General features: G+C 50.3%; 3 protein-coding genes across 13 annotated transcripts; all 3 read left to right on the top strand.

Annotated features, from left to right (window-relative positions):
- The first annotated feature begins 595 nt into the window (after window positions 1-595).
- LOC1273272 (cytospin-A) lies at window positions 596-21075 on the top strand. 11 transcript variants are annotated; one of them, XM_061641479.1, is made up of 14 exons: window positions 609-950; window positions 1242-1768; window positions 7409-8219; window positions 8395-8571; window positions 8654-8755; window positions 14641-15495; window positions 15571-15880; window positions 16224-17735; window positions 18022-18176; window positions 18258-18479; window positions 18560-18698; window positions 19966-20094; window positions 20324-20598; window positions 20687-21075. In XM_061641479.1, the coding sequence occupies exons 1-14, from the start codon at window positions 774-776 to the stop codon at window positions 20774-20776; spliced, it is 5481 nt and encodes a 1826-aa protein (XP_061497463.1). In that variant the 5' UTR covers window positions 609-773; the 3' UTR covers window positions 20777-21075. The 11 variants fall into 11 exon arrangements, with proteins under 11 accessions (XP_061497464.1, XP_061497463.1, XP_003436210.2 ...); XM_061641480.1 differs by lacking the exon at window positions 19966-20094 and having other exon boundaries at window positions 596-950; XM_001237449.4 differs by lacking the exon at window positions 16224-17735 and having other exon boundaries at window positions 690-950.
- Window positions 8918-13990, top strand: LOC1273273 (uncharacterized). The gene is made up of 2 exons (XM_312234.6): window positions 8918-13444; window positions 13535-13990. Exons 1-2 carry the CDS (start codon window positions 11677-11679, stop codon window positions 13759-13761), a joined length of 1995 nt encoding a protein of 664 aa, XP_312234.6. The 5' UTR covers window positions 8918-11676; the 3' UTR covers window positions 13762-13990.
- A 217-nt stretch (window positions 21076-21292) lies between the features above and the next one.
- Window positions 21293-25408, top strand: LOC1273275 (probable ATP-dependent RNA helicase kurz). The gene is made up of 4 exons (XM_312236.6): window positions 21293-21485; window positions 21555-24871; window positions 24955-25157; window positions 25224-25408. Exons 1-4 carry the CDS (start codon window positions 21411-21413, stop codon window positions 25301-25303), a joined length of 3675 nt encoding a protein of 1224 aa, XP_312236.6. The 5' UTR covers window positions 21293-21410; the 3' UTR covers window positions 25304-25408.
- The last annotated feature ends 315 nt before the right edge of the window (window positions 25409-25723 follow it).

Raw genomic sequence — 25723 nt, 5'->3', positions numbered from 1 at the left:
GTGTGTTCCTCTTTCCCGCCGGCTTTTGGCTTCGTTGCGCACTGCGACACAACAAAACGGATCGATAATCAATCATATGGTGGCTTGCGACCGGTTCAATTATTGATCCGACGTTTTGTACAATTTGTGTGTGTTTCAATTGGACGATTCGTGTAGCTGCAGATAAATTGAACGCGGAAAGTTGCAGAAAAATTGAATAGAACTTTTTGAAAAACCCCGAACCATACAGCATTTCACTCGGTAAGTACGCGCGAAGATCGTTGAAGTAGTTTGTTTACAAACAATTTGCATCGCCACAAAAGCAATGACATTCGTTGCCGGCATGCTCATAAAAAATGCAAAAAATGTGTTCCTGTTTTTTTCATGTACTTTGGATTTAATTCGATGTTGTATTTCAAATGTTAGCTTTAGGGGTGGAAAATGAATTGCTTGCTTTATCAGCCATCAGTTTGGTTTGTGTAAAGCTAATTCATTTATCTAGTGAATTGGATGATTCATTTCACTAAACAATCGTACTCCCCTTATCACGGTGTTGGTCGCAAACGGCAAGTGTCGTCACGCCGGGAGCTATTTCCAGTGCAGTGTGTACACGAATACAACAACGTAAAAAGCCCCCTTTTAGCCCCAGGAATATCTGGCATCTTATCAGCTTTCGCCTCGCGGCTCGCGCGAGTGGACCAAGAACGGAGGCCGCCTACCGTGGCGTAGGCAGTAGGCAGTTGACCGGCAGGAAGCATACAACGTGTAGTGTAAGACAATCCGTACCACAAGTGATGAGTAAATTGCGGCAGAAGATTCGCAACGTGTTCTCGTGGCAGCACGATGATTACACCTTCGAACCCGTCCCGGAATCGGCACAGTCCAGCGGGCCACCGTTACCGTTACCGCCACCGAAGGAGTCCAAAAGCAATCGCTTCCTGAAGGCAGGATCGTCGCCCTCCAAAGCCGTGGTATGTGCGACCAGCGCACCTAAAAGCGTCGCCGTAGTAACGTCGTGGCAAACCTTGAGTGCGCTCGCGCCTTGTGTGACCTTTTTCTTTATCGCGCTCCGAGGATGGGGAGCTCAGTCGACGTAACATATAGATAGCACACGGCAAACGAACACAAAACTTACACCCAATCGTTTGAGGGGAGACGTGTGCCACGAACGAATGGAATAGTTTTAATGCTATTATGCAGGTGCTATTACAACAATCCTTCCTTCTTCTCGTTTTGTTTTTTTTTTGCCCCCGCTTTTGCAGGCCACATCATCCAAAGGCGTTGGTAATCGGACGGCAAAAATCAATAAAAAGCGATTGAATCAGATAAACATCGCAAGAAACTCCTCGATAACCTCGGCCCAGTTGAATGCGGCGGTACCGCTCGTGAACATAAGGCGCGCACCATCGGACCGATCGGTGTTATCGGAAATCGACCGACAGATTGTGACCGGTAGGCCGGCGGCTGGTTCGCGCCCACTACTGTCCCGTCCAATAACGGTGACCGGCGGTGGTGGTGTTGGTGCACCTTCCTCGGTTTCGGGCCGCTCGCTAGCATCAAAAGCATCGTCCAGCCGGGCCAGCTCGTCCGTTCCGTCGACCAGCGCTTCGCAGAAGGACATCGTGGTGGTAAGGAGAGCGCCACCGGCCCCGGTCGTGGTGCAGAACGATCGATCGCTTCTGCGTACAATCAAGAAACAGCAGCAGGAACCATCATCGGAACGGGCCGTTAGTGCCGATCGGTCATCAATTAAACGGAAACCATTGCTGAGTGGATTCGGCAGACAGAGGTAAGCAAAATTGGTGGATTTTATGTGGCACGCCTTCGTCAAGTGGGATATCCAAGAAAATCGGTCGATGCGCGTACCACGTAACTGCTGTTTGCAACGCATGGTTTGTAAATTTAGTTAAGGAATAGCTATGGCCTTCAACGCAAACTAGAGCAATCCGATTTTACTTTCATTTGGCAAAAGGATTAAAGGTGAAAAGGCTAAGAGACCTGCGACTGACGGCGAGCGACCACTGTGTGTGGATTATCGTTCTGATGCAATGGGGGCACACACGAGTATCCGTTGTAATTAGTTTAAAATTCTCGGACGCTGCAATGGCAGGGAAACCCATACAACTGTTGCTAGAAAAAAGGGGTAGAAAGACAACGGGGCCACCTTAATCTTCTCCCTCCAGCGTTACGCTACCGGAGCAGTTGGGGATGTCAATAGTCATTAGCGTAGGCGCAGCGTTGAATACAGCACACAATTACGCAAGGCGAAATATCTAGATAATCCCCACGGTGAAGATAAGCGGTACTCTCTCCATCGGCCAGCACGGTTTTGGAAGAAGCGTTGGGCTTCTCTTGGGAGCCGGCACAGTTCAGTCGTTGGTACGATCCGGGCGCGCAACGATCTCCCGTGCCAACGTTTGACAGGCGTGCTCAAATATAACCGGTTCGTGCGCGCAGTACGTTTGACAGTTGTGTGGTTGCATCGCGTTCGAACCGGTTGGGTTTGTTGCTTTTGGGAAGGAAATCGCTACCCGTCGTCGTCGTTGCCGTCGTTGTCGGTGTGGTTGCTGTAGTTTATCTTGCGCGGAAACCCCGTCCAAACTTAGTGCGTTCGACTTAAAGTAAGAAGGCCCCGTCGCGTAGGCCTAGTTTTGCACGCGCGAGAAGGCTTCGGAAACCGTTTGGGCGGTCGGTCGCCCTTTGCGTACGTGTGCGCTACGCTCTTTCTCTCTCTCTCTAACTGTGGCCAAACGCGAAAAGCACAAACCCTGCGCGGTAATTGTGTGTGGTGCATTCGGATAGTTTATGTTTTCTTCATCCCCTCCCCCCTTTACTCCGCGCTTCTCATCCCCCATTGCGTGTGTGTGTTGCGCTGGAAAGACGCCCCAAAAGCCAAGTGCCTTGAGCGAGGTGAAAAATTGTCGTGAAATTGGAAATTCGTACCGTTGGCGTGAGATTTTACCTCAGTGTTACTTTGTGGCATAAGAAAAAGCCCAATATCTAAATAAGTGGCTTGTTGTTTGGGTGTTTTTACTATGTGTGTGTGAGTGTGTTTAGAAGCAGAGCCAAAGTGGGTATAGGGACTAGGTGGGCTTATAGGTTTGGCGGGAAGGCCATATTGGACGAACGAATGACAGGAGGGGATTCGATTGTGATACGTAGTTTTTCACCCACACTACGACACATCATCCAAAATAGCCATTGGAATTCACACGCATACATCAACAAATGATCGAATCCCCTCCTGTCATTTCGTTTTCATTTTTCTACAGTACGGCTGTCAATTTGTTCGGGATAAGCCCACCTGTATAATAAACCCACTTTGAGCAGAGCGATCAACCCTGTGACTCGCGATCCCTGTGTGTGCCATCCCGAAGCCGCGATATTGCGTGAAGAAAAGTGGAAGAAGACTCCCGCTTTGCTCTTGTTCTTGTTTTGCAGCAGGGGAGCAGGTTTATAACTCGCTTCGGGGGAAGCTGCGGCAATTGTCAATTGCCCTTTTCCAGCGTAAGCGGACCCTTCTCTCCAGTGTATGCGCCCGTACATGTGTGTGTGTGTGTGTGTGTGTGTGTGCTCTTGGGAAAGGTCCCTCCCTGGGACCAACTTTCTTCCAACCGAAGAAAACCCATAACTCTTCCCGTGCCCCGTTGTATCTGTCGCCGGGACGACAGATTTTGCCCTCTGTGCGCGATGACTGGCTGGGAAAGCCTCTCTTCCGTCAGCAGTTTTTCGGAACCTAATGCCACAGTCCCTCTTCACCCCTTGCGCACGGCGTTTAATTGATGGTGGTGGTTTGGCTGACTTGGCTGGCTGGCTAGGCTGGCTGGCTCATCATTATTTACCGTATGTATGTTTCTGGGCTGCTTTCTCTTTGAGAACCACGAGCTGCTGCTGCCGCCGCCGCCAGTTGGCGCAAGAGATCTTGCGCACGAACCATCCGTGTGGCGCCCGGCAATCGCAACGGTTCTTTACTCTCTCTCTCTCTTCGATGTGCGTTTTTCGTTGATTTCGTTGTTTTCGAACGGTTTTTAGTCGGAGCCGTAGCCACTGCGAGATCGAACCGTACTCCAAGCCTGCTTGATTTTGCATGGACCCACCGTTGCCACTAAACGTCTGGATTTGAATCGCCTTCTTGGATGCGAAAAACAAACCCCCCCCCACCCCTCTGTTCCGAGATGAAACGTCCTTGCAGAGGGCTAAGGTTGAAGAAATACATAATCCCGCGCCCGAGCGCTTAATCTCCGGTTGGACTCGTTTTGTTTGTAAACAGCAGCAGCAGCAGCAGCATGTTCCCCTTCGTTGAGCAAAAGGCCCGTGCCCGTGCTGTGGAGCTGTGTTGAGTTCGGCGAGCCGTTACAATTTACACCGATTAGGCATGCAGCGCACGTCGCGCTCTCTAACAACAACAACAACAACAACACTTGCCCCCTCCCGAACACCATAAAATCATCGGAAATTAGCTCTTAGACCCGTGTACTACACAGCAACTACTACTGCTGCTGCTGGTGGTGATTGTCGTGCTGTAATGACACCCAGGAATGTGTGTTGCGGCTTACCCCTTTGGGACGGGGAGGTTGGGGAATTGAATTGCAAATCTTGGCTCGGCCGCATCACGGACAGCGTGAATATCACGTCGCCCTAAAGGTGATACCGTCGAAAGCCCTTGTGCTGGTATGGTTTGGGGGCAGGGTGGATTGTTTTGCGGTTTATGCGATCTTCTCCGGTACCAGCTGTAACTAGCAGCACCTGAACGTGTACCCGTTCGATCGCCATCCACAGTAAATCACGCTGTGTTAACATTAACTGGTCAATTACACCCTCCAAATGGAGCCGTTTAAGATTAATTAATAATTTACACTTTCCTTTTAGCCAACCTCTTCGCTGGCTCCCTCCCCCCTGGAGTGTAAAGACAAAACATGATGCAAACAAACAGGAAGCGCACGACAACGGCCAACAGTGGCTAGGGAAACGGTTGAAAACAAAAGTAATGAATTAATAATCCTCCCGCACACACGCCACACGACGGGACTGGCGACAATTTTTACGCTTTGCACCCTCGCCTGCTCCTCTCCCACGTTGAAACATTCGATGGTTCGAAGGCGCGGGATTTAATGAGCGGCCAACCACCACTTTCCGCCCCAGCGGCATCGAGAGCACACACTGGCACTGGCAACCACCTGCATAAAACGCATGGGTGACTCTTGTGTTGTCTAGCTTGTGTTGTGTTGATTGAATTCGATTGACGAGAGAGCCGTACGAACGGCGGCGGGGATCGATCGTGGGGCCTGCTGCTGCTGCTGCTGCGGTCGTTTTACGTGCACGGCGTGCAGGTTGTTTAAGGAAACTGAACCTGACCTTGGAACGACGATAAGATTAATTGATCGCCCCGTACGTACGTACTGTGCAAAACTGTCGCAATGCGCCGCGGTGGTGGTGGTGGTGGTGGTGCACTGTTGCACTGCATCCCCCCGTTGGTGCACCCGTGACCCGAACCAATCGTGTGATCGTCACCAAATCGCTCCACTCTGTTTGTAAATTCCCTTTTCCGGAATACAACCGATGCAGCTCTTTACACATAAAAATTGTTCATGGTTCACGCGTGCCTCCTTCACACACGTTGCCACACGCTACCACTCACAGGCGAGATGCTGGGCTGTGCTTAAAAACAAGGCTTTCAACACATTTTGTGCACCAGTTTTGGTTGACGATGCGAACCGCCGGAGGTTCACACAGGGTTCTTCCCGGGCAATGACGTTGCTGCCGGGGTGGGGGTTGGGGCCCATGAAGAAAACGGGCAAGTGGCGTATCAAATTGCCTCCCGGTTTTCTGCGCACAAGTTGGATAATGGGGGAGAAGGGAGAGGAGTAGCAGTTGTATGTGCGCGCAATTGACGCACGCAGGCAAAGGCCGTGCACTAGTGATGGGTAAAGTGGGCAAAATTCCGGCGTCGACTCTGATCCGACTCCGATAATTTCGGAATCGACTCCGGGAGGTAGGATCGTTCAGCATTATCCCGAGTCGTTTGGAATCATCTGGAATCACCCGGAGTCGTCCAGATTCGTTCGGAATCGCTCGGAGTTGGCCGGAGACGTCCGGAGTCGTTGGGATTCGGATTCATCCAGTGTCGTTGGGAGTCGGAGTCATCCGTAGTCGTTGGGATTCGGAGTCATCCGGAGTCGTTGAGAGTCATCCAGAGTCGTTGGGAGTCATCCGGAGTCATTTGGAGTCATTCGGAGTGATTTGGAGTCGATCGGAGTTTTTCCGAGTCGTACGGAATCGGTTGGAGTCGAAGTCGTCGGAAGTCAGCTGTGAAGTGAAAGACAAAAACACAAAAAACAAAAAAAAAACACAACGAACGACTCCGGACGACTCCGGAGGACTCCAGGCTACACCGACTTCGGACGGAACTATTGGTTTGGATTTTGCCGGTGTCAGCATCGGACTAACAATAGCCTGAGTCGGATCAGAATCGTGGGTGCGCTCCAAAGAGCACATCACCACACCGTGCACCAAGCTGCAGCGATGGAACGAATTGTGCATAAGCATACGCCAATTTCATGGGATTGCGTTTTCGAATTCTCATGGTTGGTTTCTGTTTTCCATAATTAAATGTACATTTAATCTCTTTTTTCCACACAACAGGAAACCTTTGTAGTGTCTGTGGTTTTTGCTTTTTATTTGCATCGTCACATCACACATGATAATTACACTTTTGTGACATTTTTGCACAACCACTCGGGAGGAATGAGAGCATTAAAGACGCATTTTTATGTTACTTCGATCTTATCAACGGGGTTGAGTTTATAATACTACAAAACCGTCTTATTATTCACTCAAACCACTGAAGGTCACCGAACTTGTGGTCAATTGTTTAACAAGGGTTAATGAAAGTCAAAAGTGCTCTGCGCTCATTCGGTGGAGAGGGAAGCGTTGATTGCTTTAGGAAGACCATCGATTAACCTATCTACATTCGATTTTCAATTGGAAGTGAGAAACGTAAAGCATGAAGGAAACAGTTTAGGAAACATTCCGTGATGCTGCACGGCCTATGATGGCAGATACGGCAGCCGCCATTTTAAAGCCTTTTGCCAAATGAACTCGGAAGTGAACGAAACAGAAAGCGTTTAAAAAAGTGATACTTCACCATGTAAACCGGTAGTGGGAAGGAAAAGGAAAAAAAATACACAGTGCCCAAAGAAAACTGAACCGCATCGTCGCGTCGTATGCGTGCGTACCACGTGCTTTCCCGGGTGTGGTAGTCGACTTTCGCGGATATCCCACTGTGGCGTTCCCAAAAAGGCGCACGCGCAAACACAACTAAATCCCACCAGTGCCAGGCAGCGCAAGGCAACGAACCATCACCCCTTACCTGTCCATACACGCAGCCGAGAGGATAAAGTATGATCAAACTTAAATCATTGTTCCGTAGAGGCCAAGGTCCGTCCGGATCGAAACATCAGTCCCAACCGTCGGTATCGTCGGTGAGTGCGACCGGATCGGGCCATGCGGACGGTGGCAGCGTCGTGCCCGGAGCAGGTCTCACCGGCGCCCTGTCTGTGAACGGTGGTGGAGGAGGACTGCTGAAGAGTGCCGCTTCCGCGTCGAGCCTGGAGTTCCCCGTCGTCTCGAAACCGGCGCACTCGTCGCGGGGCACCGGACAGCAGCAGCGTTTCAACGGGTCCAAGGAAAAGCTGGACCACTCGTCATCACACCATCAGCATCATCATCACCATCAGCACCTGCACCACCATCAGCAGCAGCAGCAGCAGCAGCTACATACGCAACATCAGCATCCCCTGGGCAGCCATCAACCACAACACCACCAGCAGAGTCGTACGGCATCGGCACAGATGGCGCAAATGGCGACCGGCGCGACCGTGTCAACGAATCACTTGAACAAATTCCCACCCGGAAGTGGGTCATCGCTGGTGGTGAGCGATGATGGCGGCGGGCTGCTACTCAACGAGCGCGGCGTGGACGTCGGCAGCGGGCTGAGCGCGAGCATGGAACAGCTGACCGCGATCAGCTTCGTAGGGCCGGAAAAGGCCAGCAGCGGCGGTGCGGGGCGGAAGGAGCAGCAGCAGCAGACCTCCCCCAGCAAGAGCCGGTCGGCCGAGCTGCTGCAGGTGCATCTCGAGAAGCTGCAGTCGGAGAACCGTCTGCTCGAGCGGAAGGTGCACGAGATGACGAGCTGCCAGGAGGAGCTGCTGCTGTTGCGTGACGAAATCGTAAAGCTCAAGGTATGTTTGCAGTGGCACGGGGGTGGGTGGGTGTCTGGTAAACTCACCCGGCTACTGCTTTCGGTGTCCGTATCCGCAGCAGCGTGCGCGTTAAATTGCGCCACTGCGCAAGATCATGCCGGTATTTCGTTTCATTTCGGTGTTTGTTTTTTTGTTTTTGTTTTGTTTGTGCCAGGCATCACACGAGCAGAGCAACAGCGAGCTGCACCGGCTGGTGAACGAGAACGAATCCCTCCGGGATCGGCTGAAAACCGTCGTCCAGTCGCCGCTGTCCGACTCGGAAAAGCAGCAGCTCATACGCAACACGCAGCGGTTGCACAGTTCTGCACCGGCCTCGATCGCGCTGCCGAATGTAAGTGTGTGTGTGCAAGTGGAGTGGAAAATTGGTTGCCAACAAGTTTCTAACATCAATCCTTCCTTCTATTGCCTTATAGAACATGGATGCCGAAGGAACGCCATGCGTAACGCCCGACTGGGACAAACAATCGTCTAGCAGCGAAGTAGCGGTGGCCTGTTTGCAAGATAAAATCATACAGGTAAGTCGTCACACCCGTCCATTTTTCTTTTCGCACATTAACACTTTCGGGGTCCCACAATCGGTGGACACCCGATAATAGGGAAAGAACGATTGCTTCACTGTTTCGAGAACGCGAACGCGGGCTGTTTGCCCTACCTTAAAGTGTGGTTGTAGTCCATTTTTAAGAGGCGTGTGTATTATGGTACAACCGGAGCAATTGTCAATTAAAAGCTGGAACCTTCAACTGCGCGTCCAGTGCGCGGGGCTATCATCGCAGCTGATTGCAAGTGATGGATCGATTGCCAACACACGCCCCCTCCATCGGGTGTTAGTGGTGGTGGTGGTGGTGAAAACCGCTCGCGAACATCATACTCCTTCATGCCACTATTAATTAACGCATCGAAGCAAACACGATGTCAAACATATTTCGATCGTTTTTTATTTATTTTAATTTTTTTTTTACATTATCCAATGCATGACCTTTAATTCCTCCACGTTAATGCGGGGCATCGTCGGTCTGTCGGTCGGTGTTGGTGATGTGATATCTGCTATCTCTCGGTCCGGGAGTGCGTAAGCGTGTGCAGATAAGAGGGCTGGCGACGCGTTACCGTTACTATCGGCCAACCATTTGGGTGGCCCAGATAAGACAAAGGCATCAGTTTACTATTTTGCCGTCGTCGTTGTTGTTAATAATACCTGCAAACAAATTATCTCCGAGCATGTTGTTTTGGTCGGCAAGCGTAAGCTTCGAAGGTGGCGAGGGGGCTGTTGTAAAGATATGTTGCTTTTCGGGGAAGAGGTGTGAGCGAGCGTACGTTATCGTTCACAAAATTCCTGCCACATTATTCATCGCGTTATGCTGTTCACCACGAGGGTGTATTTTAGAAGCTGCTGAAAGAGCAATCAGAATAAAAAATAGATAAATAGGTTCGAATTTGATGAAAGATTATGATTCCCAATCTTCATAGTGTGTTCGATCAAGGACCTAGACACGGCATTTAAGGATCTAATAACCTTTAAAAGAGAGTTTCTTTCGGGGAGTCATGAAATGTGAGACCGTCGATGTTGCTAGGCTGCAATGCAAACAAGGATGCAATTGTGGGATTTAAATCTCGTACTGATATCCTCATTTCTTGATATTCAATTGTATCCCTTTTCCGTTTCAAAACATTCCATTGCAGAGTAAATGACGGGTTACCTCTCTATATACCTAAATACATTCACTTCCTGTAAGGCGTTTTTATTTCGCTGATGTTGTGTGCATTCGGAAGCACACTCTTCTGCGCTGCAACTTAACACATAAGCGCTACAAAGTGTTATGACGTCGCCAGTGGTGGTGACCTTCGGTGTGGGTTTCGTATTTCCATGCTCTCACGAGCTGCTGTGCTAACCCCGTTATGAATTGAATCGTTTGTTGTCGGGCCCCGGGAGGATCCCGAACGGCGACAATGGTGAAGAATGGAACTGTGTACCTAGATTGCACATGTAGTTGCGCAATGTATGGTTGCGCCCTTTTGCCAATCTCCCTGCCAACATTCAATCGTCTTATCAAAACGAACCAGATCGCGGCAGTCTACAGTGTTTCGGTTCGGTGGTTTGCTATGTACACATATACGCACAGGCTCGGTATAGCATTCGCGCGTGCCACTCGTGAAGCAAAGCCCACAGCCGGCATTTAATTTTATGCTATTTCCCGATTGTAGAAATATATCTCTATCCTTTTCCATACTTTGCACGCTTTAAATAAGCATGTCCTTTTCGACTACGAAAAAAAACTACATTTCGTCCTTTTTGTCTGAAAGCGGTCGGAACGAAGGGGAGCTATATTTATCCTTCTGTCAGCAGTACCACCACCGCCGCCACGACCAGCTCCTTACCACACGCCAATAAAGGGACCTCCACTGCTGGAACAGCTGTTTCTGCTCGATCTTGCATCCCTCTGCGCCGCCGTCACACATGTATGCGCACCTTTCCTTTGCCTATGTATATACCCGCTTCGCCTTCGTCGTAGCGCGCGCTTACACACCCTAGGGGACCGATCGTGCCCTTTGCGCTTCTCTTTCTTGTCGCACACCCGAGGGCGATACCCGGGCAGAGAGGGCATTTAATGTATACTGGAGAACTGTTCTTCCTTCGGACGTACTTCCGATTCGAACATGATGAGGGCTGTACAGTGAGAGGGGGAAGGAATTGTCCGAGTGAGTGAAACGGAAACGGCGGCTGTTTTGGTGTACGGGCAGATGTGTATGGTTTTGGGTGTGTTTGTAGCTAGCCCCAGCGGTGGTGCGGAAGGTGAAACGCGCGCGGTATAAGCCAATTCCCCGTGTACTGCACAACGACGTTCTTCGGGCCCGTTTTCGTGTCCTATGTACGCATGGCGGCGCGCTGCGCGTGTTGCGCATTGCTGGTGGTAGTGGCGCGTGCTAATACCACGAACCTTATTGCAGAGGGGTGCAGGGGGGGATTAATGTTGTACATAAGCCAACGCGCCGAGTGAGTGTAAATTTTTAACGAACTTTTGTCCCCGTGCCGCCGCTATCCGCTCGGGCAGGCATTGCCAAGGGACGGATCCTGCGGGTTAAAGCGAGGGTCGCTTTCTTTACTTGCTGCTTCCTTTCGTTGTTGCCCCCCTGGTTGTCGATGAAAAGCGACCGTTGCAAACGGAACGTACCACACTCCAGGTTCGGGTCGGCGCAGAAGGCTTCCAACCGTTGCGCAGTGAGGATGCGTGCGTGCTGCGGCTGATGGTTGATGCGCGTTTGGTTGGGATGCTAGATTCTGGGCAGACGCTTTAAGAGCAAACCTGTGGTGATTTCAGTGTGGCAGAGTGTGTGTGCGTTTTACTTAAAATTCAGTGAAAAGTGTAATTAAAAAATATATCTAGAAAGTGATTTAAAGTGATTTTGAAGAAGTGGAAAACAGAGAGAAAAAAACGAAACAATGACGTCCCAGCATAACTACACCAATCCGGCGTTCTGCCAGCAGAGCGAGTTCTACTCCCCGCCCAAGACGCCGGGGATGGCGGCTTCGCTGATGTCGGTAGCGGCTACCACCACCACCAGCAGCTCCATGGCAACGCGGCGCAACGAGCAGCTAACGCGCTCGTACAATCGCATCTCGTCGAAGATCGTCAACCGGCAGCACAGTATCGCCTCCTTTGACCAACGCACACGGGCGGGCGGTTCACCGATGCCGGGCAAACCGTTGGTAAATGCGCGTCTGCTAGACCGGTACGGTCCCGTCGGTGGCAACGGAACCCAACAGCAGCAACAGCAGCAACCACAATCGCTCGGTGGTGGCAGCACTAGCGGTAGCCGTTACGCGTTAGTTCCGGTGGAGGAAATACCCTTCAACGTGATGCGCAAGTACAGTGTCGTCAACGAGACGCAGCTGTCGCTCGGTGTAACCAGCAGTGCTTCGCGCAGCGAGGAATTTCTCGATCGCGTCGGCAGCGTGCCGAATCTGAACGGTGGTCGGATGATGGTGCGAGATCCGAACCGGAATAGTGCGCTGAATCGTACGCAGGAAGCAGCGGTGGGCGAAGAGGAAGACGACGACCGTGAGGACGACGATGGTGGTGTGCACAATCTGTCCGATCAGTTCCGCAGCCTGCCACCGATGATGTCGTCCCATTCGACCGCACTCGATCAGCATTCGGGATCGCGGTTAAAGAACGCTTTCTCGTCCGACTTTGGTTCGAAATCGTTCATCCTGTACGATCAGCGCAACAACCAGCGCTTCGAGATGGTACCGACCGAGGAGGACGAGGAGCTGGTGGACGACAATCAGGAGATCATACAGATGCACAACGGGCGGGCCCATCGGTACGCCATCATACCGAGCATTGCGGACGATGAGGACGAAACCTGTCTCAGCAACGGAGGCGTAACGGACGAACCACCGACGGCCATTCATCGCACTCCGTCGTCGCTGTCTCAGCAGCAGCAGCAGCAGCACTGTGGAGGCGTGTCTGCTGTGTCCGTGTCGCGGCGCGAAACGCCCAACCCGCCCAAACCACCCGGCAGGGCAGGATCCGTCACTAGCACCCCCTCGAAAGTGCACCCGGGGCAGCAGCAGAGGGAGGAAACGACGCCGAAGAAAAATGCCGCCACCCAAAAGCTGCACGAGCTGCTTACCACGCCGCAGAAGACGCCGAAGCAGTGGCGCGGTACCGGCTATCCCGCCGCCCCGTCACCGTTCAGCGCCTGCAACACTCCCAACACAACGCCCCGCCGGGCGGCAATGGCTGCCGTCGCGTCCGGTCCACCGGCAATGATGATATCCAGCACACCGAAGCAAAAGCAACCGCCGCAACAGCACCAACACTACCAACAGCAGCAGCAGCTGCAACCGATGGTCATTCCGACGACGGCCATCATAAGCCCACGGCTAAACTCGGATATCTACAGCGAAAAACCGCTGCCGCTGGATCCGGAGAAGCAGCCGGCCAGCTGGGCCACGTCTCCGGACGGTACCAAGTCGTGGCGCAAGATGGCGAACGCGTCCGCCACGATCGGGGCCGTCTCGCTGATGCTGATCCTGTGCGGGTTCATGAACTCGGGGCTCAGCCTGTACATGACGGCGAAGCTGGGCCGCGAGTTTTACCTCGACATGGGCATACTGGCGGGCTTTTCGGCGATCGCCCTCGGCATATTGGGCTTCAAGTCGCGCCAGTGCGACTGGCTGCCGAACCGGAACTACATGTCGGGTAGGTTTCAGGGTAGCGGAAGGTGGACAGGGAAAAGTGATGAATTTGTTGTTAATTTGGTTCTGTTTCTTTCCACAACATACACTACAGGTTTCGTGTTGGTTACGATCTTTTCGCTGCTGAACTGCTGCGCCGAAGTGATACTGATGACGATGCACCCCTATCCCGGGACACCGCTGAACGATGTCACTACGGGGATTATCCTGGGACTGTCGTCGTTAATTATTCTGCTGATCAGTCTCGGTGCGATCACTTCCCGCTGGTGCCGTGCACCGCCGCCGGACAATCGTATCGATGTGTACACCGCGGGCCCGTAAGCGTGGAGAAGCAACCAAAAATGAGAAAAATAGCAGCGTTTGGAGCCTTAAAATATTAGAAGGCAATGCGATCGAGCAAAACATCACAATTCTAGTGTAAATGAAGTGAGGAAACCTTAACTATTTATTGTAAAGCGTTCGTTAAACATGAGAGCCATTTGAAACGTTTGTGTAACTACTCCCCAGCAGTACTTATTGAAACGAATAAACCACGAATATATATATTGAAGTGTTGTGTGAGCTCAGCATGCAAGTGTTGAAATTATTGAGATAGCATTAAATTTATGAACTCGCTCGAGAGAAGAACCACCTGCCACTTGCGGAATGTTGATGCGGACGCTTTTTGAAGATCAACTTGTGGTTGCGAGAGAGTGTGTGCGCGCGCGCACATCCGTTGAAGCGAGACATACATAAAGGGGTTTATGTGTAATACATAATCGGTGCTAATGGAACGCGCCACGCCACACGGTGCGTTTTGCGCGCACGTGTGTGTGTGTGTATGTGTGTGTGTGGCTTATTTCTTTGTGACATATTTTACTCTCATTTTAGCGCGTGTGCGGAAGTGCATTCTTCATGCTTCAATTAATTATCATCATTTTTGTCTGTTCGTTTTTTTTTGTCGGGGCGATTTTCGGGAAGGATGCGAAATTCCTGCAGCCATTGTGCCGCCGTTGACGGCAGGTGCAATTTGAAGTGTACAGTTTTTGGGAATGATTTTAATACGCAACACAATTATCGAACATTTTTTGTGGAAGAAATGCATTTTTTCCAATCCAATGAAGCAAATCGTTCTTTACCCTTCGTAGAAAAACAATAGTAGGCTTTGCATGTTCTCTAAAACCTATCCCACCGATTGCTATGACTTTGTTCTGCTCTCAGATGGAAGAAACGCACTACTCCACGAACGAGGAGCTGCAGGCGACGCTGCAAGAGCTAGCCGACCTGCAGTCGCAGATCATGGAGCTGCAGTCCGACAATGAGCGGCTCGTCGAGGAAAAGGACGTCATCTTCCAGTCGCTCTGCCGGCAGACGGAAAAGCTCGAAGATACGCGCACGCAGATCGGCACGCTGCAGAAGCTGCTGCTGCGCGAACCGAACCAGCAGGACGTTACGCCGACCGACCGCGAGCAGAAGCTGGTGGATCTGCTCAAGAGCGCCCAGGACGAGCGGGAAAGCTTCATGCTGAAGCAGGAAGAGCTGAACGCCGAACTGAACGAGCTGAAGGCGATCATTGACGAGCGCAGCGGGGAGGTGGCCCGGGCCCGGGGTCGCATCAGCATGCTCGAGTCGTCGCTGGACGCGGCCAACGCGGAGAAGAAGGACGCGAACGCGCAGCTGATGGAGTCGAAGGAGGACGCATCGGTGAAGCTGATCGAGATTAGCCGGCTGACGACGCTGCTGGAGAATGCGCGGGCCAAGATCGACGAGCTGGAGCAGGACCGGGCGAAGGGTGACAAGACCGACCTGGAGGAGCTGCTCGATGTGGCGCGGAAGGAGAAGGACCAGCTCGAGACGCAGGTGGCCTCGCTGCAGGAGCAGGTTTCGATCAGTCAGTGCGAAATCCAGAAGCTGAAGGACCAGCTCGCCCGGCTGAACGAGGAGTGCAAGGTCGTGCGGAACAACGCGAAGTGCGTCATCTCGGACTTGGAGTACAAGAATGAAACCGTGACGCAGGAAAAGCAAAAGATGGCGACCGATTTTCAGCAGCTGCAGGAGTCAATCAACGAGCTACAGGTAATTCGTGAAGCATTTCTCTTTTTTCTCACTTTAATCTATTTGTTTGCCCAAAATCCAATCCGTGCCAAACAGGTTCAAAACAAATGCCTCCTGGAGGACAAATCCCAGCTGGAAACGCTGCTGTCGGAGACGCAGAAGCATCTCGGTGAAACCGAGCGCCAGCTGATGGAAAAGACTGACGAACTAAACCAAGAAACTAGACTTAGGAAGCAGGAAGCGGACGAGTGGGAACACTTCCAGTCCGATCTGCTGATGACGGTACGGGTGGCGAACGATTTTAAGACTGAAGCACAAAATGCGCGCGAAAAGCTGGCCCTCGACAATAAGGCACTGCGCGAGAAGGTGCGCGTGCTCGAGCAGCAGATCGAACAGCTCAACAAGCGTAAGTATCCAGTTTTGAGCCGGCCATCGTACGTATGGAGTACGTCTGGCGCGCATGATTCGTGTCTTTCAGCCGTAATCGATTGTTTTGACGGATTATTGCAGTTCTTTTTTTGCATGTGTAGGCTATCTGTTCATTTAGTATGAATTTCATTTGAACAAGCTCATTACAGTTTTAGTTTGTATTGCACTATAATTTGTATTTTAAAACATACTCCCTTTTGGCAAAAGGTGTTAGAATCTCAGAGCAGAACCTCAAAAACAAAGTGTCTAACGAAACCCGGGAGCGATGGGTTACTCGTGTATAGCCTGTAGAGAAATAATACTCACTCGATGTTTCACAGAATCCTTGAGAGGTATCGGCAATGCGGATGACGTACAGTTAAGCTACGAGCGTCTGAACGTGCTCAAGCAGGATCTGTACGCTTCGGCCGAGAACCTCAACACGTTCGATCGGAACGTGGACGAGTTTTCGCAGCGTGTTCAGCTGCTGCGCAAACAGATGCACAATTTTTCACTCGATCGCAAATCATCCCCCGTTACTGCGGCATTTCCTGCTACTGCTAACCCACCGAAAAAAAGTGTTACAATGCAGTCGTTGTCCCCTCCTCCTGCCGTACGATCCGTGCAGGATTCCGATTCCGATGTGCCACCGCCACTGCCAAAGACGAAACCACCGAAGATGGTCGTTCGTTTTGCGGACGATCGATCCAGCGTCGATACGCTGGACAGCATCGAGTACGAATTTAGCGAATCAGATTCAGATGAGTGGGATCCGATTCGTGGCGGCGGCGGTGGCACTAGTAAACGTAAATCGACTCCGTTTGGAGACAAGACGATGCACCAGCAGCGAAAGACGACCCCATCGTCGGAAAGTGTCTCGGAAGCGAGCACCACGGCTAGCGATGAGGAGGAGCTGTCGCAAGAGGTTGGCGAATATCAGACGAATCGGCCAGCATTTCGTCCGATTGCCGCCTCGCAGAGTACGGAAAATCTGTTCCACCGGTCTACCGCGCTGTTTAAACCGATTCCACGGTTCGCCTCGACCAGCACGCAAGACTTAAGTTCGATCATGCGGGCGGAGGGATTGTACCATCGGCAGCACAAGAACCCACGCCACCGTGCGCTCGATTCGGTGGACTTTGGTTCGGGGTTGTTCTACTCGAAAAGCACGAACGATCTTATCCTGCCCGATATCGATGGGCTGGCACACAAACCGGCAACGAATTTGAGTAAATTTCGCAAATTTCGTTACGAACGATCGATCAGCGGTTCCAGCTTGAACAGTTTAGTAAAGCTGGAGGAACATAAGCAGCAGCAGGAGCAGTGGCAACAGCAACCTGCCAACAAAGTAGCTAGCAGCAATGTAATGAGCTCTGCGGTAATATTGGAGCAGCAAAGGAATGAAACTGTGTACAGGATTGTAGCACCAAAAACGACATCCGAAAGGCCTGAGCAGTCGGCGAAGGCGAAGGCAAGTTCATTGGAGCAGCAGAACAAACTGGAAGCACGCAAACCGCTGCCACTACCCCGGGCAGACAGCGATCAAAATTTAGCGACCCAAAAAACGGTTGTATACGTAATTGATAAGCAAACGAACCAATTCGTCCTGGAAGAGGAGCTGCTAGGGAAGCGAAAACAAGAACAAAAGAAGCGGGAATCTGGTCATTCTAATGCTCCTGTTGCCGCAGATCCTCCTCCATTGCCGATAAAAAGCAGTACCAAATTTGTTGCCACTCGCAAAGCGGCACCTGCGGCAGCCCGTGTTGATGCGCGCACACCCGAATCATTGTACGAAAATATCACTTACCGCAGAAGTATTGTTGGGCAAAGCTTTTCCTTTGACCATGATCCTAGTAAGTTATTTTCTTCCCACAATCACCCCCCCCCCCCCCACCCCCCTCCCGCTTCCACGTTTGGTTTTGCCTGTTTGCTTTGTGAGTCGTCGTCTCGTGTCGTGTTGTGTGTCGTGTTGTCTCTCGCTTTGTGCTGTGTCTTTTTGCTTTCTGTGTAAAACTAAACAGTGTAAGCTGATGCTTCCATTCGATGTTGCCACTTGCGTGTGTAAAATTTTAAATGATTGAATGAACCCCCGTCACACAATGCTCGGTTTTAATGGTACGCATTTTCATGGTTTTCCAGTAATAACAACGAAAGAAACGCAATCACAATCGCTCATCACAACCGTACAGCAGGAGATGGCGGTACGACGGCAGCAAAAGTCCGCCATCCAGCGGCAAGATTCGCGGCTGTCGGTGAAGAGTTTGATTGAGAGTATTGAAAATTCAGCCAAACAGGTAATAATGAGCTGATGAGCGGTGGGTGAATTACTTGGGACCAAAACATTAAAATTCCGATTCCGTTTCCTTGCATTCCAGACCAAACTAAACTCCGACTCACGGTGCAGTTCCAGTTCCAGTATCAATAGCATTCCAGCGGACGCCAATCCGGCGACGCTTTCCGCGAAACATTCCTCCGTTAGCAGTACGAACAACAACAACAACAACACTATCAACAACAATGAACACGACAGTATCAGCAACAATATTAGCAAGGGCCACGTAAATGGCAGCAATAATAACGATGAAAACAACGTCATTGTAAGTCGCGATTGAGGCGGAGGCGATATTTGTCTGGAACTTTTAGTTTAAACGCTTACTGTGTCGCCATCCTTTTTCAGCAAATTCCCGTGCAACCTTCGGCGGCAATGGTGCAATCCGGCGGCGGTGCGCTGCCGGCCAAGAGTCCGCTGCGAGAGCAACAGCAGCCAACGGTTGGGAGCAACGTTAACAGTAATTCCAAGCCGAACGCTTCAGCAGGTAATTCCCGTCGACGTTCCCAGCTATCCTGGCGTCCTATCTAGTTAAAGCACTATGAGTGGCATGTGCATGTGTGTAGATGGTGTTTATGACTACACCGACTTGATGTAGTAGCTTGTGTGTGTGTGTTTTTTACATTTAATTGAAATCTATCGTAGAAGGTTTTTATTTTAATTTTAAGTATTGCATGCACTAGCAAGCTGCATTTCCTATACATGTAGAGATTTAAGCATAATCCTTCCTAGTCGTAATTTGATTCGAATAAATAGCAGTAGTATGTAACTGAAATTGCACGCATTTTTAACGTCTTTCCACCCCATTTCTTAATCACTATTAACTACTAACACATTTTCGGCGTTCCGGAATTGGATTGTGTTTTGCAATAATTGTTGTAATGTTTGATTTATTTCAACAAATAATATTACAATTTGGTGTATGGTTTATTTAATCCGAACGTTTCTTTGTAGTTATATTATGGTTATGCTAATTTCTGTAAGATTTAAGTACAATTTCCAAAAAACTGAATTTCCATGGACAAATGAATTAAACCTTTCTATTATAATGCTGCGCTTCAATTGGCTATTCGTTTTGTTCGATGTTTTACTTCGTTATTTCTCCTTTTCCCTTTATATATATGACTTTAAACAAAAACATCGAATTCTTTAATAAACGCTTTTATTGCATGTGTTTTTCTTTACTTTCCAAATTTTGTGCATGGGGCAGAGTTGTTGATCAGTAATCACATTTGTCTGATCTGCATACAAGCATTAATGTTAGTCGCGCTTCACATTTTCTTCAAAGTTGTTGGAGAATACTAAGAAAAAAAAGAAAAGAAACTATTGATACACTAACTCTACTGTAATGTAAGTATTTGTAGTTGAATTGCTAACGGTACACTGTTGACAATGGACTAATAAAGTTCTACGTAAGTGTGTTGTGGTCTTATTCGAAGTACTCACATTTGTAAACTACAAAACATAATGAACACTGGCGAAATACATTAACTTTTCAAACACTGAATGCTTCATTCAAAGCCATCCCTCTTCTCAAACACTTTTTTTAATTTGGAATATGTTCACTTTAAAATTGGGAACGCGTTTTGCGCACTCTCATCCTCATCAGTGTAACGCTTTATACAATTAAACACACTTTTATAGCGGTTGCTTGAATTTGCTTGAATGTGTCTTTTTATTTTAATGTTATTGCTTCCCTTTTGTTTTATTTATGTTTCTCTTCTTCTTTTTATTTTCTCTCTACGAAATTTTAGACACTGTAATGTTGATGAAAAAGTCCAGTCTTATCACCAGCAACAACGGTTGCAACACAACCCTTAACTCAGCTATTATTTCCCACAAGACAATGGACTATGTGCGTCGAAATAGCTACAACGACATAAGTATGTGGTATTTTCTTTTATTTGTGTAGTTTTGTGTATTATGAATTTAGCCGTTTTTGTTCTCTTGGTCGAGTTTCGTTTGAAATTCGTTTGTAACTGTAGATGCTTGTAATGAGGCTCTTTAAAATACGAAATGTTTAATGTTATTTGTACGTTGTGTAGAACACTAATATGAAGAATAATTAATTGTTATAATGGTATGCTTCTTCTGTCCTTCCAAAAACTGCAGGTGAACGTAAGGATCCGCTAAATGCGTTAGTGAAAAATGGAGGCTCGAAACGAAATGCGCTGCTCAAGTGGTGCCAAAACAAAACGGTTGGCTACCGAAACATCGACATCACAAACTTCAGCTCCTCCTGGAACGACGGACTGGCCCTGTGCGCCATCATGCACTCCTACCTGCCGGACCGCATTCCCTACGATAAGCTGAACCAGAATGACAAGCGGCGCAACTTTAGTCTAGCATTTGCGGCCGCCGAAAGTGTTGGAATTCAGACGTCTTTGGTAAGCATTGCAGAAAGATGGGTCTTTAAACTGGGGCCCAATTTAATAGAAAATGTCTTGTATTTCTTCCACACACACACACACACAGAGCATTGACGAGATGTGCCTACAGGAACGGCCAGACTGGCAGCAGGTGATGGGCTACGTAACGGCCATCTATAAACATTTTGAAACCTAATAAGACGCAAACCGCAAACGTGCATTCCATTGGATAATTTTACCATTTTTACCGCAAAAAAAAACCGAGCCTGGAGGAGAAAGTGTGCTGGCTTCGCAATTGCTGTCGGCTGTGTGCGTGTGTGTGTGCTGTGTGTAGGCGGCGCGGCAGCTCCAACGGGCATCGTATTCCTGTATGCTCCCCTATTTCATACTTGTTATTTATTTTATTAGATTACACTCCTGAATTGCTTCGCTATTGGAAACAAAAAAGTACTATGAATGTTGTTGAAATATATATATTATGATTATGAATGAGTATTCATGTGTTTATTTACTTGATTGCTGAAGATGCAAGAAGGGAAAGAAATGGAACAACAGGGGTTTTTGGCGAACAAAACTATGGCCAAAAATGGGTTAATGGTTTAACGTTTGTCTAAATTATTTAGAGCATTTATTTTTTCAAATCCAAAGTTAGTCTAAAAAAGCAGCAAATTCCTGCTGACTTCCCACTGTGCAGCATAAAGGGCAGCTGTCAAAACAATGCAACTGTCAAGAGCACGTGTTGGTTCGTAAAATGTAAACAACGTCCTCTCGGCACAACAACGGGCTAGTTTGCCGGGCTGTGTGCATTGCCGCGTGTGAACATTTTCAGCATGGGTAAACGAAGGTTCAACGAAAAGGGTCGCCAAAAGGTGGAAACCATCATCGATGATTCGGAAACGAAGAAGGTAATGTATTTGTCGCTACAGTCCAACCATAAAGTGTGCTGGTGGTGTACGATCCTAATTTTCTTGCAGATCAAACTAGACTTCGCACCCGGCGACGAGTACGGAGGGCAGGACAACTCAAACGTGCTGGTACTGCCGTCAAAGAAGCGCGAGACCAAAATCAAGAAAGACCGTACGGTGGTGACGAAAATCTTGTCGAAAAAGCAACGCAAACGGCTGGAAAAGATTGTCGACCAGAAGAAGAAAAAGGAAAATCGCTCCTCGCTCATTGCCTCGCTAGTGGCCGTGCAGGCGTCGAAGGACGACTTGAGTGGCTTTCGGAAGTTGAGCGAGGTGCAGACGAAAGGGTTGAAGCAACATTTCAAGGAGCAGAAGTATGGCGTTACCTACGTCAACAATGCGAAGGAAGCGGGCGTGGCCAAAATCAAAAGTTTGGTCGGTAGTCGCCGGAAGCGGTTGGCCTTACTGCGCCAGGCAGGTCCAGCATCGGTGGAAGAGGTGGAAGGTGAATATGATCCCAATGTGGTCGGGTTGAACGATCCCTCCTCGAGTGAAGATGAATCGGAGGAAGAAGTGGAAGAGGAAGGAGAAGAGGGAAACGAGCAGGAGGAAGAGGAGAGCGAACAGGAATCCGCTCAAGAGGATGAAAACGAAGAGGTAGACAAAAATCAACCGGAACAAGAGTCGATTACAGAGGAAAGTAGTAAAAAGGTAGAAAATGCACCTCCCGAGGATGTGAAGCAGCCCAATGGCGAGAAAGAGAAGCCCACTGTCGTGGATCGAAAACCAGCCACCTACATTCACGTGGAGCGCGATCCAGCGATCCAAGCAGCCCGTTTAAAGCTTCCAATTCTGGGCGAAGAGCAGATAATTATGGAAACGATAAGTGAAAACAAAATAACCATCCTAGCCGGTGAAACGGGAAGTGGAAAAACGACCCAAATCCCGCAATTCCTCTACGAAGCCGGTTATGGCGAACGGGGGCTGATCGGTGTTACCGAGCCGAGGCGTGTGGCAGCCGTCTCCATGTCGAAGCGTGTCGCACACGAGATGAACCTGTCGACCGACGTCGTCTCGTACCTAATCCGGTACGAAGGCAACGTGACGGACAGGACGAAGATCAAGTTCATGACGGACGGTGTGCTGCTGAAAGAGATCGAGGTGGACTTTCTGCTCAACAAGTACTCCTGCATCATACTGGACGAGGCGCACGAGCGGAGCGTCTACACCGACATCCTCATGGGGTTGCTGTCGCGCATCGTTCGGTTGCGCGAAAAGCGTGGCAACAATCCGCTGCGCGTAATCATCATGTCGGCCACGTTGCGCGTGCAGGATTTTACGGAAAACAAGAAACTGTTCCTGGACACACCACCCGTCATTAATATCGATTCGCGCCAGTTTCCCGTGACGGTGCACTTTAACAAAACTACGCCGGACGATTATTTGCGCGAAGCTTTTCTGAAGACGGTGAAAATACACACCAAACTGCCGGACGGTGGTATACTGGTGTTTTTGACCGGTCAGAAGGAGGTAAACACGATGGTGCGCAAACTGCGCAAGATGTTCCCATTGCGCGGGGACAAGGAGGGCGTAAGGACCGGTAAGAAAGTGGATGAGAAGAAGGAGGAGGTGGTGAGAGACGAAGAGGACGAATTTGATAATGTGTACCGGGGCAAGCCGGCCCACAAACCGCCCAAAGCGAAATCGAGCAAAAGGCAAAAACGTGATCAGCTCCCCGTACTGCCGCAAATTAACCTGGATGCGTACGATCTACCGCACGTGGACGATACCGAGGGTGATCGGGCGGAAGAGAACGACACGGCCAGTGAGCTGGACTCGGACGACGACGACGACGAGCTTAACGCGGCCAACCTTTCCGCCAGCGTGTCCGAACTGCGCAAAAGTCAACCGCTGTGGGTGTTGCCGCTGTACTCGATGCTGTCGCCGGACAAGCAGCAGCTAATCTTCCAACCCCCGCCGGAAGGCGCTCGGCTGTGCGTGGTCGCCACGAACGTGGCCGAAACGTCGCTCACCATCCCGGACATCAAGTACGTGGTCGACACGGGCCGGCAGAAGACGAAGCTGTACGACAAAACGACGGGCGTGACCGCGTTCGTGGTGACGTACACGAGCAAAGCGTCCGCAAACCAGCGTGCTGGGCGGGCGGGACGTGTCGCACCCGGGCACTGCTATCGGCTCTACTCCAGTGCCGTGTTTAACGACGAGTTTGTAGAGTTTGCACCGCCCGAGGTGCAGCAGAAGCCCGTCGACGGGTTGATGCTGCAGATGAAGTGTATGGGCATTGATAAGGTGCTGAATTTCCCCTTCCCCTCGCCGCCCGATCCGGTGCAGCTGATGTCGGCCGAGCAGCGGCTGCTGCAGCTCGGCGCACTGGAGCAAGTGATCGTCCGGAACGGTGGCCAGAAGGTGCAGAAGAATCAAACGCTTACGCGCGTCACCGAGCTGGGGCGTACGATGGCAGCCTTCCCGGTAGCGCCACGGTTCGGGAAGATGCTAGCGCTCAGCCATCAGCATGCGCTGCTCCCGTACGTGATCTGTCTCGTGGCGGCCCTGTCCGTGCAGGAAGTGCTGGAGGAGGTTTCGCTGTCGGAGGAGGCCAACAACACGGAAAGCGGTAAGCGCTGGCGCCAGAAGCGGAAGATTTGGGCCGGGACGGGCGAATCGTTGCTGCTCGGTGATCCCATGATACTGCTGAAAGCGGTCGGTGCGGCCGAGCACGCCCACAGCAAGGGTGTGCTGGAAGAGTTTTGCACCGAAAATGGGATCCGGTTGAAAGCGATCCGCGAAATTCGAAAGCTACGCATCCAGCTAACGAACGAGGTGAACGCCAACCTGCTCGGCATGAACCTGGCCGTCGATCCGGATATGGCACCACCGACCGCAACACAAATCCGGCTTCTACGGCAGCTGCTGCTGATCGGCAATGCGGATCAGATCGCGCGCAAACTGCCCGAGAGTGACATTAAGCTGAAGACGGATGCGCGCAAGCTGAAGCATGCGTACAATCTGCCCATGATTGATGAGCCCGTGTTTCTGCACGCGAGTTCCGTGCTGCGGCGGGAGCAGCCCGAGTGGGTATGCTACCAGGAGGCGTACGAAGCGATCGTACCGGGCGTCGTCGGGGAGGAGGGAAGCGATAAGACGAAAATGTTCGTGCGCGGCATCACCGCCATCGAGCCGGACTGGTTGCCCAAGTTTGTGCCGAACGTGTGCAACGCGATCGACGTGCTGGAGGAACCGATCCCACCGGCGTACAATGCGGCCACCGATACGATCGAATGCCACGTGAGGGCGACGTTCGGCAAGACGAGCTGGGAGTTGCCGGCGTCCGTGGTGGAGATGCCCAAAAACATGCTTCGATGCAAGTGAGTTTGCAGCAGAGAGCGTCTTTATGTATTTCTTCCTTACTAATGGGTATTCGTTTCTACCCGCCTAATCTTGTTCACAGATACCTTTTAAAGTTTATCCTGCAAGGGATCGTTTTTAAGCAGCTGAAACCGTTCCGGAAATCGTTACTTTCGTCCCCGGACTCGGTGCTGAAGCTGTACTCCACGGCCGTCCCCCGTATCGATGCGGCGTTGAAGGTGATGCTGGCGAACGAGCTGTTCAATGCGCAGCGTTTCCACGAGCTGTGGCAAGCGGATCCAAAGTGTAGGTTTACGCGACAACCCAACGACCCCAAACGGATGTTACAGTGTTGTCTCTTTTTTCCCCCAGTTTTCTGCCGTGAATATGCTGACTTTCTGCCCGTTTCCTGCCACGAGGATGTTGCCAAACTGTGGCCCCCGGTGGAGTAAACGTTCGTGCTAGAAACAAAGCGTATCCCCCCGCATTCCCAACCTTCGGGAATGATGCGTGTATGCGCGTGTATGTATTAAATTGCTTTGCGAAAGCAAACGAGATACAGGGTTTCACACTTTATCTCAAGACCGCGGGACCCCTTCCCGAATCTGTCTTAGCCAAAGCCAAGATTGCGGTATGATGCTTGAAATCGTTGATGATACCTGAAAACGTTGATGATACCTGAATTCATCGGATGCAATGCTGAATCTGCGGCACATTTCTCGAAACACACTGGTCCGCGCCGAGGACATGCTGTCGAATATTTTTTTACACGGATAACCTTTGTGTACACCAGTCTATTAGAAACACTCAATTATCCTTTTCGTTTTTTTAGCAAAAAAAAGGCTATTTAATAAAATGAGTGAATGCATATT

Source organism: Anopheles gambiae, chromosome 2 (assembly GCF_943734735.2).
Source record: "Anopheles gambiae chromosome 2, idAnoGambNW_F1_1, whole genome shotgun sequence".
Lineage (NCBI taxonomy): Eukaryota > Metazoa > Arthropoda > Insecta > Diptera > Culicidae > Anopheles > Anopheles gambiae.
This window is presented reverse-complemented; position numbering and strand designations above follow the sequence as displayed.